The sequence below is a fragment of the Oryctolagus cuniculus genome, chromosome 18, assembly GCF_964237555.1.
Source record: "Oryctolagus cuniculus chromosome 18, mOryCun1.1, whole genome shotgun sequence".
Taxonomy (NCBI): domain Eukaryota; kingdom Metazoa; phylum Chordata; class Mammalia; order Lagomorpha; family Leporidae; genus Oryctolagus; species Oryctolagus cuniculus.
The window spans coordinates 13,814,171-13,829,403 of NC_091449.1; the positions used below are offsets into that span (position 1 = coordinate 13,814,171).

Sequence of the window (15,233 nt, forward strand, 5' to 3'; positions counted from 1 at the left end):
GGGAAAAAAAAAAGAAAAACAAACCAAAAAACACCGGACTCCGGCTCAGCGGTCCTGGGAGACCAGTGCCGCCACAGCCAAGGACAAACCCCAGCGGGTCGAACCCCACCCAGGTCCTCTGCGCGTGCTCCCCGGGGGGCCAGAGCGCCTTCCCACTCCCGCCCTCGCACACGCACACTAGAGCCGCGCCGGTGCTGAGCCCCCCGACTCAATTCGCAGGTCCCCGACGGGAAGCGAAGAGCCCAATGGCAACGCAGCCCACGGTGCAGACGGGGGTCCCCGTCCTCAAGGTAAAGCCCCCACCAGAAAAACAAGAAAAGCCCCCAAAAGTCCAAGTCCTCACTCCTAGAACCTATCCAAGACCTTCATCGCCCAAGGCGAAGCCCCCCCAAAAGTGTTTCACCCCCACCATCATCAGCTGACACGGAGTCTGCAAAAACCAAGGACGAAACCCCCTAAAGGTGGAGAATCCGCCAACTCCAGGGCAATCTCGGGTCCCACGATACCCAAAGAGCCCTCTAGGAAAGCTGAGACCCCGTCACCCCCAGGGCAAACCCCGACTACAGCAGGATGGCCCTGGATGTGCCCCCTAGCCGCTCCCCGCCACTGGGCGCGGCCCCTCAGTCCGGCCCGCACCAGCACCGCGGACAGCTCCCTGCGTCCTTGCCCCTCCCCCAGGCCGGGGGTCCCGGCCCGCCCCCGCCCCTCCCTCCCACGGCCCCGGCGGCGAGCACGCGTTCGAGCCCCCTCCCCCGCCCGTGTCGGCAGGGGCGCGCGCCAGCCCCCTCCCCTGGGCGCCCCCGAGACCTGGAGCGGCGTCGGCGTTGGGGCGTCCCTGCGGCGGGCGGGCGGGCACTCGCCCCTCCACTGCGACGGCGGCGGCGACGGCTGCGGCTCCGGCGGACGCGCGCCCCCTCCCTCGCCCCCGCGCCGCGGCAGCGCGCCCGCCCGCGCGCGCCCCCTGCCTGCCTCCATGCCCGCCTCCTTGCGGGGCCTCGGTCCGGGCTGCAGGAGGGATCCCCACCGTCCCGACAGCTTCGGGTTGGGGGACCTCCGGGCCACCTCAGACCGCCGCTCGGTCCAGAACAACCCTACAGGGGGCTGCGGGGGGCCTGGTGCCTGAGCCACTCGGCTCTGTGCAAATGCGGAGCATGGGGGTGGGCTGGAAGGGCCTCCTGGACCGGCTGGGGGGGTGGGCAGGCTCGGGTTTCCGGCTGCCATCTGAGGGGAGGGGACATGGGGGGGGCGGGGGCGTCCCTGTACCGTCTCAGTGCGGAACCATCTGCAACAGCGGGGAGGGGGCGCAGGGCTTCGCAGTGGGGTGTGGAGGCCCAGGTCTGTCTCACAGGTGCCACCTGGAGAGGCCAGACCACCTTTCACGGGGGAGGGGGCGGGCAGAACCTAGTTCCTGAGGACCTGTGGTTGAAGGAAACTTAGGTACAAAGTCATCACGGACGCGGGCGCCACGTCTGGCTCGCTCAGGTGGGAGGCTTGGGGCCGGGGCCATCTCTGATGTGGGCAGAGTCCAGGGCAGTTTGTCCGGCAGGCCGGGGAAGGAGGGGAGGAAGCGAGCAGGGGGCCTGGGCCGGCTCTGAAATGGGACGAAGTCTGCCTGCACGCAGGGCGTCCCTAGCGGAAAGGGCTCGGCCACTGGACACCTGCAGGTTCAGGACCACCTCTGGGCCTCTGGTCCATCCCCGCCCCCTCGCTCCCGGAGCGGAGCGCTTCTCACGAAATCTCCAGCGAGAAAGGTGAGCTCAGCGCTCGTCCCCGCGGGACCCGTAGGCGTGCACGCGCGGCGTTGCCAGGGGCGCCCGGGGCCCCTCCCTCCTTCCCCGGAGCCCGCGTGGGCGGCCTGAGACCTGCGGAGCATGCGCGCTGGAGTCTGGCTCCGCGCGCCCTCTGGCGGCTCGGGGTGAGCATCGCTCAGCGACCCACTTAGACGGGGCGTCCCCGCCCCCGCTCTGCCAGGAAGCGCCTCCTTCCCTATGAAAGGGGGCGTCGCCGAGCCCGCCACAGCTGGAGGTCTTACCTCGTGGCAGTCTCGGAGGAAGTGCTGCAGCTCGAGCTGGTCGTGAAGTTTCTGCATCCAATGCTGGGCCCGTAGCTGGTTTTCTTGGTTCCTGGGGATGGGGAGATAAGGGCTGCGGAGGGGCCCAGTTTAGGGGGGCTGAGGGCAGGGGCAGCGCAGAGGGACAGGCAGAGCTGCGATGAGATTCCGCCGGCGGAGACACAGGCAGACGGACCCAGGGGCACCAGAGTGGGAGCCCCAGGGTGTTCTGACAGCCTGGCCTCCAGCCCACAGTGCAGGGCAAAGAGCCCCAGTGGCCTGATGGAGGGGTGGGGGCATGCCCGTCCTGCCACTGCCACCTCCCCAGGGACAGAGGGAGGAGAGAGTGCTAACTTCTCCAGGCCCAGGACCTCCACATCCCCCGCCCCCAACTCCGATGTGGACTCCTGGCCCTGCCTTGAACAAGCCACTCCCACCTCGGGACCTCAGCACGGTTCGTCCTTGCAACGAATGCTGTTTCCTCCCCATCACCTCCTTCGCAAGGCCGGCCTGTCTGCCTCTGTCTCAGTCACAGCGCCACACTGAGCGCGCTCCCACCCTGGAAGAGGACCCCCCCCCCCGCCAGGGGGCAGGGTTGTCTGTCGGGTCCCTGGGTGCACCCCCGGTGCCTAGGGAGAGGAGGTGGTGTGCAGTAGGTGCTCAGCCCATTTCTGTTGTACAAGAGAAGACAAGAGAGACGCGGAGGCAGAGAGAATGAGAGATGGGAGAAACAAAAAGAACAAACATGGAAAAGACAGGGTTTGGGAGACAGAGCGAGAACCAGAGCGCGAGGGGGAGATCAGGAAACAGACGCGGGGCAGACAGATGGAGGCAAAGGCACAGAGCGTGCCCGAGGGAGTTCCAGGGAGACAGAGGCAAAGCTGGAGAGGAGGCACGGGCAGCCCCGCTCAGCACGCAGCCAGGACCTAGGGAAGGCCCGAGTTTCTGAGCTGAAGCCGGTCACTCCGGGCTGGCCCCAGCCCAGCTGTCAGCGCTCACTCCTGGGGATGAGGAAGAGCCCTCTGAGAAACAACAGGGTTCAGACTGGCTGTGGCCTTGGCGAGGCTGTCCCCGTCTCTGGGCCTCCTGTGTGAAAGGCAGGTGTTTCGGTCTCTTTGTTTATTTGCTTGTTTAAGATTTATTTATTGGGGCCAGCACTGTAGTGTAGCAGGTAAAGCCGCGCCCCACAATCCTGGTATTCTATATGGGCCCAGATAAGTCCCCGCTGCTCCATTTCCAATCCAGCTCCCTGCTAATGCACCTGGGAAAGCATCAGAGGATGGCTCAAGTCCTTAGGCCCCTGTACCCATTTGGGTACAGTCTCTTAAAGGCAGAGAGAGAGTATCTTCTATCTGCTGGGTTCGCTCCCTAAATGCCCCCAATAACTGGAACTGTGGCAGGCCAAAGCCAGAAGCCTGGAACTCCTTCTGGGTCTCCCATGTGGGTGCAGGCACCCAAGCACTTGGGCCATTGTCGGCTGCTTTCCCAGGTGCATTAGCAGGGAGCCACATTGGAAGTGGAGCAGCCGGGACTCAAACCGGTGCCCATGTGGGATGCTACCAGCTTTACCTGCCATGCCACAGCACCAGCCCCTGAAAGGCAGGAGTTCACATGAGCACTGCACACAGGCTGGGCCAGGTCCCCAGAGAGCTGAGGTGTGTGGTGCAGGGGCCTGGTGCCTTGCTGCAAATCTCAGGGTTGAGGGATGGGACCTGGCCCTGTGTGGCCCCACAGTTCTGCCCCTCTGTGGGAACACTGCGCCCTAGGAAAATGTGTGGAGGGTTGCCACTTGGAGTGGGGTGCAGGGCCTGGGGCTCTCACTGCCTGCTGTGCCCCCACTGGGCCCAGCACAAGCCCGGGGTGGTGAGTCGTGATTTCCTTCTGGGCTCCCCGACCCCCGTGTCTGTGTCCTGCCCATCCCAGCTGCTCTGGTCATCCTTGTTGGCAGGCGTCACCCCTGCCCCGGTGGCCTCTGTGTGCCGGCACTGCCCCCACAGGGGGCCCGGAACACAGCTCCGGCTCAGTGTGTGTTTGGTTGACTAAAGAATTTGTTAGCGGGGCCGGTGCTGTGGCATAGCAGGCAGCGCTTGCGGCGTAGCTGCAGTGCCAGCATCTCATACAAGCGCCGGTTCAAGTCCTGGTTGCTCCTCTTCCAATCCAGCTCCCTGCTAATGCACCTAGGAAAGCAGTAGAAGATGGCCCACGTGCTTGGGCCCCTGAACCTGCATGGGAGACCCAGATGGAGTTCCAGGCTCCTGGCTTTGGATCGGCCCAGCTCTGGCCATGTAGCCATTTGAGGATCAAACCAGCGGATGGAAGACCTCTCTCTCTCTCTCTGTATCACTCTGCATTTCAAATGAATAAATAAATAAATCTTTAAAAAAGATGAATGAGTGAAGGAAGAAATGGTCCTGAGGCTCCTCCTGCTCATTCCACGGAGCCGGGCATCCGGTGGGCGCTGGGGGATGCGGGCAGAGCAGGGCAGGGTCCAGGCCTGGAGAGGGCCCGGGTGAAGAGTCTGCATCCACAGGACCTGAATTCCGCCCCCCAAGTGTCCTTCGGAAACCTGCAGCCCCGTTCCTGGTGGATTTCAGGGACGAGGCCTGGGGCTGAGGTCTCAGGGCGGAGCCGAGCGACCAGCTCTGCTCCCATCGAGAGATGACAGGGCAGGAGGAGGGTGCTGGGCCCTGTGCCAGTGAGGAGACAGCTGGGCCACCTAGAGGGACACAGCGATAGTGACCTCGGAAGGTCTCTCCAGGAGGGCCCGGGTTGTTTTTGACTGTAGAGGTGGTGTGTTTGGTTAGAATAGGCCTGGTCCATGGTAGAGGCGGTGTGTCTGGTTTGGGGCCTGGTATACGGTAGATGCTCAGTTAACAGCTTTGCTTGGTTAGTGCAAGACAGACAAGAGGGCAGCGGCTACAGAGGGTGACAGAAACAGAACGAGGCACAAGAGAGGCAGGAAAAACACATGGACGTAGACACGCTCTCTGGCACTTCTTAGAGAGCTGGGCTGGGCAGGGGTGCTTATTCAAAGTAAGTGACATGGGCCAGCACTGCGGTGTAGTGGGTAAAATCACTGCCTGCAGCACCAGCATCCCATATGGGCGCTGGTTCGAGTCCCAGCTGCTCCACTTCTGATCCAGCTCTCTGCTGTGGCCTGGAAAAGCAGTAGAAGATGGCCCAAGTGCTTGGGGCCCTGCACCCAGGAGACCTGTAGGAAGCTCCTGGCTCCTGGCTTCAGATTAGCACAGCTCCAGCCATTGCAGCAATTGGGGAGTGAACCAGTAGATGGAAGACCTCTCTCTCTCTCTCTGCCCCTCCTCTTTGTCTAACTCTTTCAAATAAATAAATCTTAAAAAAAAAAAAAAAAAAAAAAAGGTAAGTGACAGGCAGCGTGGCAGGGGATGCCCCCCGCTGGGAAAGCTGGAATACAGCCTGCACTGGGCTTCCGGCTGCGGGATCTGGGGACGGACGCCAGGCCCAGACGCCCTTGCTAAGGGCAGGTTTGGGAGAGAAACTTCTCGTGGTCTACCCTGCTTATCTTTGGGGGGCTTCCAACCTCGTGTTATCTGTCCACGGGACGTCCACGTCCACGCAATCCAAGGCAACATGGAATTACCCAGAAGTCGGAGGGGATAGAGTTCCTGACGCCAACGCGAGGGACCCTGGCCTCTCTCATCCCCCACCCCCACCCCCGCCCCGGCTGCAACGCCCGGGGCCCCATGCCCCCAGGGTCTGGGGACCTACTTCTCCAGCAGCCGGGCCGCCGCTTCCTGGGCCTGCTCGCCGTAGGCGTTGCCCTGCCTCAGCAGGCCCTCAGCAGCCTGCACGGCCACCTGCAGCTTCTGCTGGTTCAGCTCCATGGTGGTGAGGAGATCCCGGTGCCGCTTCAGCGCCTCCTCCACGGCCTCCACCGTGCCCGGGAGCTCCACCCCAGACAGCGCCAGCTCCTGGGAAGCGGGAGGGTGGCGCACAGGTCAGCTGCACACCTGTCCAGGCCTCCAGCCGGGCTGGCCAGCCCCTCCTCCCAGGCCTGCCACGGGCCCTTTGCCCACGCTGGTCTCTGCCTGGCAGTTTCACCCTCCAGTTACCCCCGCTGCTGTCTCCCTCGTTCTGCTCCAGTCCCCGACTGCCCAGCCTAGCCTGTCACTCTGCGGTGTGAGTTCCCAGTGCACACACCTGGCAGAGTGTTATATATGCACCTGCTTGGTTCCTGTCTCCTCCCCATATGCACCCACGGCGGTCCCGGAGGGTAGCATCGTGTGTCCTGCTTCCCGAGGAATGCCTGGGTCCAGCACAGTGCCCGGTGCAGGGGAGACCCTCGGTCAATGTGTGGTTAATTGATGGACAGTGGACTGGGGGCTGTGTGACCTCAAGGAGCTCCTTTCCCTCTCTGGTTTTCTCTTTAGTGAGATGTGTGGGTCTCTCAAGGTCACTTCTGGCGACCTCAGGAGTCGGGGTTCTGTCTGTCCCCCCCAGACAATCCCTGGGTCAGGGTCCCCTCTAGAACCAGCATGGACATTCACTCCTTCCAGGACGATCCCCGCACACTGGCACCTACTCTTGGGCCACCTGAAACTGGGTGTTCCATTGGCCAAGACCCAGGACACTTGGTCCCCGTCCAGGATGACCTCCCACGGGGTCAGCTGTACCCAGGTAACCACCAGCTCTGGCTCCTCAAGCCATAGCCCCAGCTCCATTCCTCAGAGCATCCACAAATGACCACCCCCCATAATGATGACAATCACGCAGCCCTGCCATGTACTGACCCACACCTCACCTCTCTGCCTGTTACCCAACTGCACCATCTCAGTCCTTCCGTACCCACTGCTCCCCCTGCTCAGCCATCCCCAGTCACCCCATCCTCTCCTCTCCTCTCCTTCCAGATAACCCGCAACCCCCAGGAAGCCGCGCCAAGAACCGTTCAGGTGCGTTACTCCCGGTGGAGAGTCCCCCACCACTCACGCGCCCCAGCCATCAGGACCATGCAATGCCGTGCACATGCACACGCACACTAGACGATCCGCAAACCCAGGTCCCTGTGCCGGAGTCCTCCCCCTACTCCCAGCCACCCCACCCTGCCCCATGCCACACCCCCACCCTGTGCCCGCTGTCCCCCGAGGCCGCGCTCCCGGAGCCGGCACCTGGTTGCGGAGCACGGCGAGCGCCTGGCGCAGGTCGCGCAGGAAGAGCTGGTAGACGTGCGCCTGCACCAGCGCCTCCCTGCGCGCCTCCCACAGGCCCAGCAGCTTGTGCCAGCCGACTTCGAGGTGGGGCAGCCACTCGTCGAGCGCCAGCCCGGGGCCCAGCTCGGCGCCGTCGGCCGCCAGCAGCGCCTCGCTGGCCGCCACGATGCGCGCGTAGTCCTCCTCGCGCCGGTCCACCTCCTCCTTGAGCGCCGCGTGGCGCGCCAGCAGCGCGTCCGCCTCCTCCAGGCTGCCGGGCAGGGGCCCCTCGCCGCCGGCCGCCGCCTCCTGGGCGCGCACCAGCCAGTCCAGGAAGGCGTCCAGGTCGTGCAGAAAGCGCTGCAGGCGCCCGGCCGCCGCCACCGCCTCGCCGCATGCCTGGGCAGCGCTGGCCAGCGTGCCCCATTCAGCGCCCAACTCCTCGGCGCCCTGGTGCAGCCGTGCCGCCTGCGCGGGGAAGCGCGCCGCCAGCAGGGCCGCCTCCTCCAGCAGGGCCTCCTGGCGCGGCTCGAGCGCTTGCAGCGCGGCCTCCAGGCCACTCAGGCGCCACTGCAGGGCGCCGCCGGCGCGGGGCGCGCTCTCCACCGCCCGCCGCTTCTCGCGCACCTGCGAGCGCACCTCGGCCACCTCCAGCACGTGGTTCTCCACCAGCAGCACCGCGCTCATCTCCTCCTTGCGCTGTTCCACCAGCTCCACGATGCGGTTCCACCTGCCCCGGGGAAAGAGGGCGACTTAAGGAGGACAGGGACTCCTCTTGGGCGGGGTGGGGGTGGGGGGCTGCCGGTGGTGCCAACGGAACCCAGCCCGTTCGCTTGGAGCAGGGGTGGCAGGCAAGTGACCCCAGAGAGGTCGCCACTGCCCTTCCCCCTGCCTTCTCCCCCAGCAGGGCAGACTGCTGGACTGCGGTTGAGGCCGGCCAGCCCACTGCCCAACCCCCATTTCTCTCTTTGATAGGAAGAGAGAGAGAGATCGAAAGATCGAGAGAGAGAGAGAGAGAGAGAGAGAGATCTCCTAGCCGTGGTTCACTCCCCGAATGGCCCCCAAGGCCAGGGTTGGGCCAGGCTGCAGCTGGGACCAGAAGCTCCGCCCAGCCTCCCTGTCACTCTGATGTGGGGTGCCAGGGTTGCCAGCAGTGGCCCAACCCCAAGGGGCCCCAGCGCCAGCCCCAGTTCTGCCTTCTCTTAAGCCAGACATTCAACAGATCTGCAAAAATTAGAAACAATGCCAGGTCTCTCACATTTTTTGTTTAGAAAAATACAATGTGTTCTTAAAATGTGTGTTATGCTAACATATAATAGGTTTGCTATTATTTTTAGAAGACTTAATATTTTAAAGTTTCTTGGCCTTAAGCCCTAATACATTGGTAGATACGACCCATTACAGCAAACTGCAGGGTCCTCAGTATTTTCCCCCTCAGGGCAGAGGAGGGACGGGCACTGTGGCACAGCGGGTTACACTGCTGCCTGCAACACCAGCTCCCATTTGTGGGCACTGGCTCGAGCCCCTGCCACCCACGTGGGACACCTGGATAGAGTTCCAGGCTCCTGGCTCCTGGCCTTGCTCTGGCCCGGACCAGGCTGTTAGGGCCATACATGGGCTGAACTAAAAGATGGAAGCGCTCGCTCTCTCTCTCGCTCTGCCTGTCAATCAATCAACCAATCTTTTTTAAAATAATAAGTGCAGAGGCAGGGACTGGGTATTCAGCCCAGTGGTTCAGATCCCCGTGGCCCATGTCAGAGTATCTGAGTTCTGTTCCCGGCTCTGGCTCCTGACGCCAGGTTCCTGCCAGTGCAGCCCCTGGGAGGCGGCAGCGATGGCTCAAGTCACTGGGGCCCTGCCACCCCCGTGAGCTCCTGGCTGCTGGCTTTGACCACAGCCCAGCTCTGGCTGTTGTAGGCATTGAGGAATGAGCCAGCGGATATGAATACCTTCTCCCTCCCTCTCTCTCTCTCTCTCTCTCTCAACAAATAAACGTTTTAAAGTGCAGAGCATGTGTCAGTCAACGGAGGTGTGGCCTGCGAAGAGCCAGCCTTACTGCGTGACGACAGTCCTTGGGAATGCACCAAGCTACCCCAGCCTCAGGGCCTCTGCTCCCCCGGCTCCCAGCTCCGGAACACTCTGTGCCTCCCCCTCCCCGCCCCACACTCTTCCTGTCTGGCTGTTTCTTCTCCCCTCTAAGGATCCGGCTCAAAATGTGTCTGACCACACAGTCTAAAGCCACTCCCAAGCCTCTCTCTTGCACAAGGCCTTGCGAGTCTCCAAAGATCTTGTTTGTGCTGTAGTTTACATAACTGCCTCTCTGGAAGCAGCCCAAGGGCAGAGACGTGGACTGTGGAAATCAGAAGGGTGAGAGTTCGAGGTCTGCTCCGGCCAGATCTGCCGTGTGCTTCCGGGCCAGCCCCACACCTGCCTGAGCCTCAGTTTGCTCGTCTGGAAAATGGGAAGAACAATGTCCACTTCGCTGAGCGTTTACTGAGACCGCGTGGCTACAGCACTCGGCATGTGGGCCTCTGGACACTGAGAAGCAACGCTGCTGCTTGGGGACCTGCCCAGGTGACAGAGGCTTTCATTCTTTAAAGATTTTTTTTTTTTATTTGCAAGGCAGAGTGACAGAGAGGAAGCCACAGAAGCCAGGGCTGGGCCAGGCTAAAGCCCTGGCTTCCAGAACTCCATCTGGGTCTCCCCCACGGGTGGCAGGGACCCAAGTACCCAGGTCATCTTCTGCTACCTGCCCAGGTGCGTTAGCAGGGAGCTGCGTCAGAAGCAGAGAGCGAGGCCTCGACTCCAGTGTGACACGCTGGCATCGCGGACAGCGGCTTAGCCTGCTGCCCCACAGCGCTGCCTGCAACAGAGGCTTTTGAATCTCTGACAGTGGGGCTGGTGCTGTGGCATGGCGGGTCAAGGTGCTGCCTGTGTTGCCAGCGTCCTATACCGACGCCAGTTAGGGTCCCGGCTGCTCTATTTCCGATCCAGCTCCCTGCTAACGCGCCTGGGAAGGCAGTGGAAGATGGCCCAAGTCCTTAGGCCCCTGCACCCACGTGGGACACCCAGACAAAGCCCCTGGCTCCTGGCTTCGACCTGGCCCAGCTTCAGCCACTGCGGCCATTTGGGGTGAGAACCAGCAGATGCAAGATTATCCCTTTCTGTTACTCTGCCTTTCAAACAAATAAATTTTTTTTTTTTTTGACAGGCAGAGTGGACAGTGAGAGAGAGAGACAGAGAGAAAGGTCTTCCTTTGCCGTTGGTTCACCCTCCAATGGCCGCCGCGGCCGGCGCGCTGCGGCCGGCGCACCGCACCGATCCGATGGCAGGAGCCAGGAGCCAGGTGCTTTTCCTGGTCTCCCATGGGGTGCAGGGCCCAAGCACCTGGGCCATCCTCCACTGCACTCCCGGGCCACAGCAGAGGGCTGGCCTGGAAGAGGGGCAACCGGGACAGAATCCGGCGCCCCGACCGGGACTAGAACCCGGTGTGCCGGCGCCGCTAGGCGGAGGATTAGCCTAGTGAGCCGCGGCGCCGGCCCTCAAACAAATAAATATTTTTAAAAATTAAAGAGATAACAGGCCGGCGCCACAGCTCACTAGGCTAATCCTCCGCCTTGCGGCGCCGGCACACCGGGTTCTAGTCCCGGTCGGGGCGCCGGATTCTGTCCCGGTTGCCCCTCTTCCAGGCCAGCTCTCTGCTGTGGCCCAGCAAGGCAGTGGAGGACGGCCCAGGTGCTTGGGCCCTGCACCCCATGGGAGACCAGGAAAAGCACCTGGCTCCTGGCTCCTGCCATCGGATCGGCGCGGTGCACCGGCAGCAGCGCGCCGGCCGCGGCGGCCATTGGAGGGTGAACCAACGGCAAAGGAAGACCTTTCTCTCTGTCTCTCTCTCTCACTGTCCACTCTGCCTGTCAAAAAAAAAAAATTAAAGAGATAAGCCCCTGGCTCCTGGGATGGTGCCATAAAGCAGTGAAGAGCAATGTCTCTGGACTCAGACGCACACAACTTCAAGCGCCCGACCTGGCTGTGTGACCTTGGGCCAGGACCTCCACCTCTCTGAGCCCTGGTTCCTCTTCTCTAACTAGCCCCTAGCATTGTCCCTAGCATTGCCACGGCAGTGATGAGGAGCCCCACTCTGGATTCAGACAGAACTGGAACCAACTCCTACGCAGGACACGGCGTCCTCCTAGACAAAGGTTTCCCCTCTTGGCGTCTGCACCTCCATCTGCGAACCCCACCTGCACCCACAGAACAGCAAGTGTGCGCCCAGGGAACCAGGCTTGTGAGCTGTTGTGTTTAGCAAGTTCCAAATTCTCACTTCACTAGGATATGGGGATGAACCCAGGTAGCATAAAGGGCTTGAAAGAGCTCCCAGTGGACAGTGGCTCCTCGGCAGGTCCTGTCTGAACAAGCTAATGCAGCAAGGGACGAGCAACGCCCACTGCATCAGCCCAGCACTGGGCGTCGCCGCCTTTCTCCCGATTCGGCTGACTCAGCGTCCCGGTCCGTGGCTGAGTGCAGGTGGCGGCGGCGATGGCAGGAGCTGCTGAGACATCAGGGAGGCCTCCCAGCCCCAGCCCCGCCTACCTGCTGTTGAGGTGGTCCTGGCAGGAGCGCACCTCCTCCGAGCTGGGGTGGCCGCCTTCCACCAGCTCCTGCACCGTGTGGTTCACGTCCAGGACACGGCCCATCAGACTGTTCATCTCCTGGTCCAGGCTCTCGAATCTGCAGGAGGAGGATGGAGGAGCTCAGAGGCCCAGGCCTGGGCCATGCCCGCTCCTCGGCCTCTAGGGAACTGCCTGCTCCAGCCTCCACCAGGAACTCTGCGGCCTCAGTGCCCGGCCCCTCTGCCGGCCGCTGCAGTGCCGCGGCCCTGGGCGCTCTGTCCTGGGTCCCTCACATGCGCTCACAGCCCTGCCCCCACCTCTAAAACCCGTCTCCAGCCCCAGGCCCTCTGGGGGCTTTTCACACCACTGTGACTCAGACCACCCTCGGGGTCTCCCATGCAACAGCTCAGGGGCAGCCCTGCCACCCCCCGGCCTGACGCCTGTGCCTTGGACAACTGCCCCCATGGCCTATGTGCTTGGCTTCCGGCTCTGGTCCAGTCCTGTCCCATCCGGGTTCCCACCCCGACTGCCACTCTGGGGTCCCGGCCACCACTAGTACCCACTCCCCATGGCAGCCCTGGGGCTCAGGCTGCGGGGATCCTCCTTGGCCTAAAACACTTGGGGAATGGTGTGAGCAGGAGGGGCAAGGAGCAGGCCTGCTTCCAGCAGTGCCCAGCACAAGGCCTGTGGGATGGGTGGAGGGACACACAGGGCGCTCCCAGGGAAAGGGTGGCAGCGTTCAGCCACTCACTCATCGCCACGTCGGCCAACAGCAAGTCAGCTATGCAAGATGTCCCTGGGGGGAGGGGGTGCTAAAGCACAGAGAGCAAAGAGAGAGCCACAAGGGCCTGGACCATTAGATTAGCAAGGGATGTGGCATCTGTGCCCGGCGCTCGGGAGTCCCAGGGAGGGGTCAGGCTTGGGTGACCTGGAGGAGCTCAGGTGGCTGATTTCCGGCCAGGTGAGTATAAGCCTCATAGCAACAGTGGCCCGTGCTCCCGGCACCGCCAGGCATTCACTGGTTCACTGTTCACCAGCAGCCTGCCAGATGGGGCCTAACAGCAGCCCATTTTATGGATAGGCAAACTGAGATGCACAGAGGCTGGGGCAGTTGGAGAACAGTCACAAGGCATGGGCACTATCAGACCAATGAAGGCCAAGACTGGGTGCGTGAGAAAGGGGACCTGGGAGTCCCACAGGCGCGCGCTCACCGGTGCTGCACCACTTCGACGTCATCGAGTGAATCGGGCACGCGCATGGCGAGCAGCCATTGTTCCTTCTCGCCGATCCACAGCTCGCACGCGTGCACCTCGCCGAACATGCGGTAGACGGCGAGGGCGTCCCGCAGCCACTGGCGCCGCAGCGCGGCCATCTCGGTCACCTCGGCGAATAACTGCTCCGCCTCCACCACGCGCACCTGCAGCGCCACCACCAGCGGCCCGGCCCCGCTGGCGCCCCCCAGTGTCGCCAGCTGGCGTCGCAGGCCACCCACGGGCCCGCGATGCGCCTCCACCTCCCCAGTGAGAGCGCGGTGCTGGCGCGCCAGGCGGCGGCTGGACGCTTCGTCGTGGCCAAAGTCGCCAGCGGCTGCCAGGCGGTACGCGTCGCGAAGCCAGTCCAGGAGCCCGTCGAGCTCAGCGCCGAACTGGTGCAGCGCCCGCGCCTCCTGCAGCCGCCGCTCCCGCCGCTGCGCCGCCTCTTCCAGCCGCTGCCAGCGGCGCCGCGCGCTCGCTGCGCGCTCCGCCAGGCCGGCCAAGTGCACCATCTCGGCGCCCGGGCCCACGGCCCCGCCGGCCGCAGCCAGCTCCTCGCCGCGCCGCAGCGCCTGCTGCAGCAGCGCCCGGCGCCCGCCCAGCTCGCCCTGCAGGATCTTGTGCTGCGCCAGCAGGCGCGCGGTGCTGGACAGGTCGTGCGCGCCGCCCGCCGCGCCGCCGCCCGCGGCCTCCAGGAGGCGCTCCTTGTCGCGCGCCCAGCTCTCGGCCTCCTCCAGCTCCTGCAGCAGCGCCCACAGGCTCCGCGAGGCCTCCAGCTCCGCGCGCCGCCGCGCTGCCTGCTCCTGCAGCTCCGCCAGACAGCCATGCACGTGGTTCACACGGTTGCAGATGACCTGAGGGTCGCAGGGCTGGTAGCCTGGGCCAGAAGTGGGGGATGCCAGGTTGGGCACGGGCCAGCAAGCGCCCAGGAGACGGTGGCGCAGGCTGCCTCCCCTGCCCTTGGTAAGGTGCCCTCCTCCAGGCAGCCTTCCCTGACACACCCGAGGCCGGAGTGGGAACCTCTTCGGGCCCCTCTCAGGCTTCTCTTCTCCCATCCCAGCCCTGACTACTGTGGGGTGTCACAGCCCCTGTGTACCGCTCCCTGGACTGGGTGCTCCATGGGGGCAGGGCCTGGGTCTGTCTGCACACTGCCCAGCCCAGGGTGGAGCCCAGAGCTGTGGCCTGCGTGTGGGAACTTACTGGCTGGGCGACAGGTGGCCTCAGAGCGTCGCAGAGTCTGCATACATGTGTGGCCTGGGTGCCACGTCTCTGCCCTGAGCCGGGTTTTAAAGTACCCACCCTTCCCTGTTGCTTGCTGACCTGAGCTCTCGTCTCTCCTCAAATACTTCACCTTCCTCCTGGACCTCGAGTGTGTGACCAGAGAGCTGTGAAATTCATTTAGTGGGTCACAGCCAGCGCGCACAGCCGGCCGGGGGGATTTCACAGCCACACCGTTACCGGGAGGCAGCAGGACAGAACCAAGCCCACTCCATCACTGCGGCCGGGTGCCAACAAGAGTGAGCACGCAAGCCCCGCAGCCAGACAGACTGATATGGGGCTCAGTGGACTCATCACCCCCGTGTCCTGGCAGCATCCGGTCCTCAGCAAAACACTGCATGCACTCAGCTAGCACAAGCCCAGCTGCTAATCGCGTCCCTCGCCCCGCTCCCCCACGGAGAGGCTCCCAGCTGTGTGCAAACAGCCAACAAAGCCACATGGCCTGGGGACCACAGGGAGCCTCCCGGAGGGCACAGCCAGCAGTAACCAGGAACTCCGCGGTGCCAGTTGTGCCTTTGCCCACCAGCGTCCGTGTTCTGCTTTCAGTTCGGGCACTCTCTTTCCTACTCCCTGTCCGGGGAGGGGGCTGGCCCCACTCCTAGTCTTGAGGTGGGCACATCACACAGATGTGGCCAATCAGCTCATTGCACACCCTGGGGCCGTGCCAACTGGCTGAGCATTGGATGCTTGTCAGAGGTACTGAGAGAATGGAGCCTGTCTCCAGCCGGGTCCGCTGAACTGCTGGGATGTAACGGGGCTGTCTGACCCCAGATTTACACAAGAGGAGGAGCTGCCCGACAGTGACACAGAGACCAGAGGTGGAGAGAGACAGAGTCCTAGAAACATCGCTGAGCCAGGCCTGGCTGCAACCCTGCCT

At 63.3% G+C, this 15,233-nt stretch overlaps 1 protein-coding gene across 6 annotated transcripts in view; it reads right to left on the minus strand.

Annotated features, from left to right (window-relative positions):
- Nucleotides 1-15,233, minus strand: part of SPTBN4 (spectrin beta, non-erythrocytic 4) — a 93,514-nt gene that overhangs the window by 29,750 nt on the left and 48,531 nt on the right. For 4 of the 6 annotated variants that reach the window (XR_011383932.1, XM_070062203.1, XM_070062202.1 and 1 more), the window contains exons 14-18: nt 13,037-13,955; nt 11,806-11,943; nt 7,195-7,945; nt 5,798-6,000; nt 2,033-2,123 (exon numbers count right to left, since the gene is read on the minus strand). Coding sequence is in view for 5 of the 6 variants with exons in the window: in XM_070062203.1 (XP_069918304.1) it covers nt 2,033-2,123; nt 5,798-6,000; nt 7,195-7,945; nt 11,806-11,943; nt 13,037-13,955 (2,102 nt within the window). In the remaining variant the exon portion in view is untranslated. Of the gene's footprint in view, nt 1-807; nt 1,208-2,032; nt 2,124-5,797; nt 6,001-7,194; nt 7,946-11,805; nt 11,944-13,036; nt 13,956-15,233 lie in introns of those variants that run through there. The other 2 variants (XM_070062204.1, XM_070062205.1) reach the window with 2 other exon arrangements.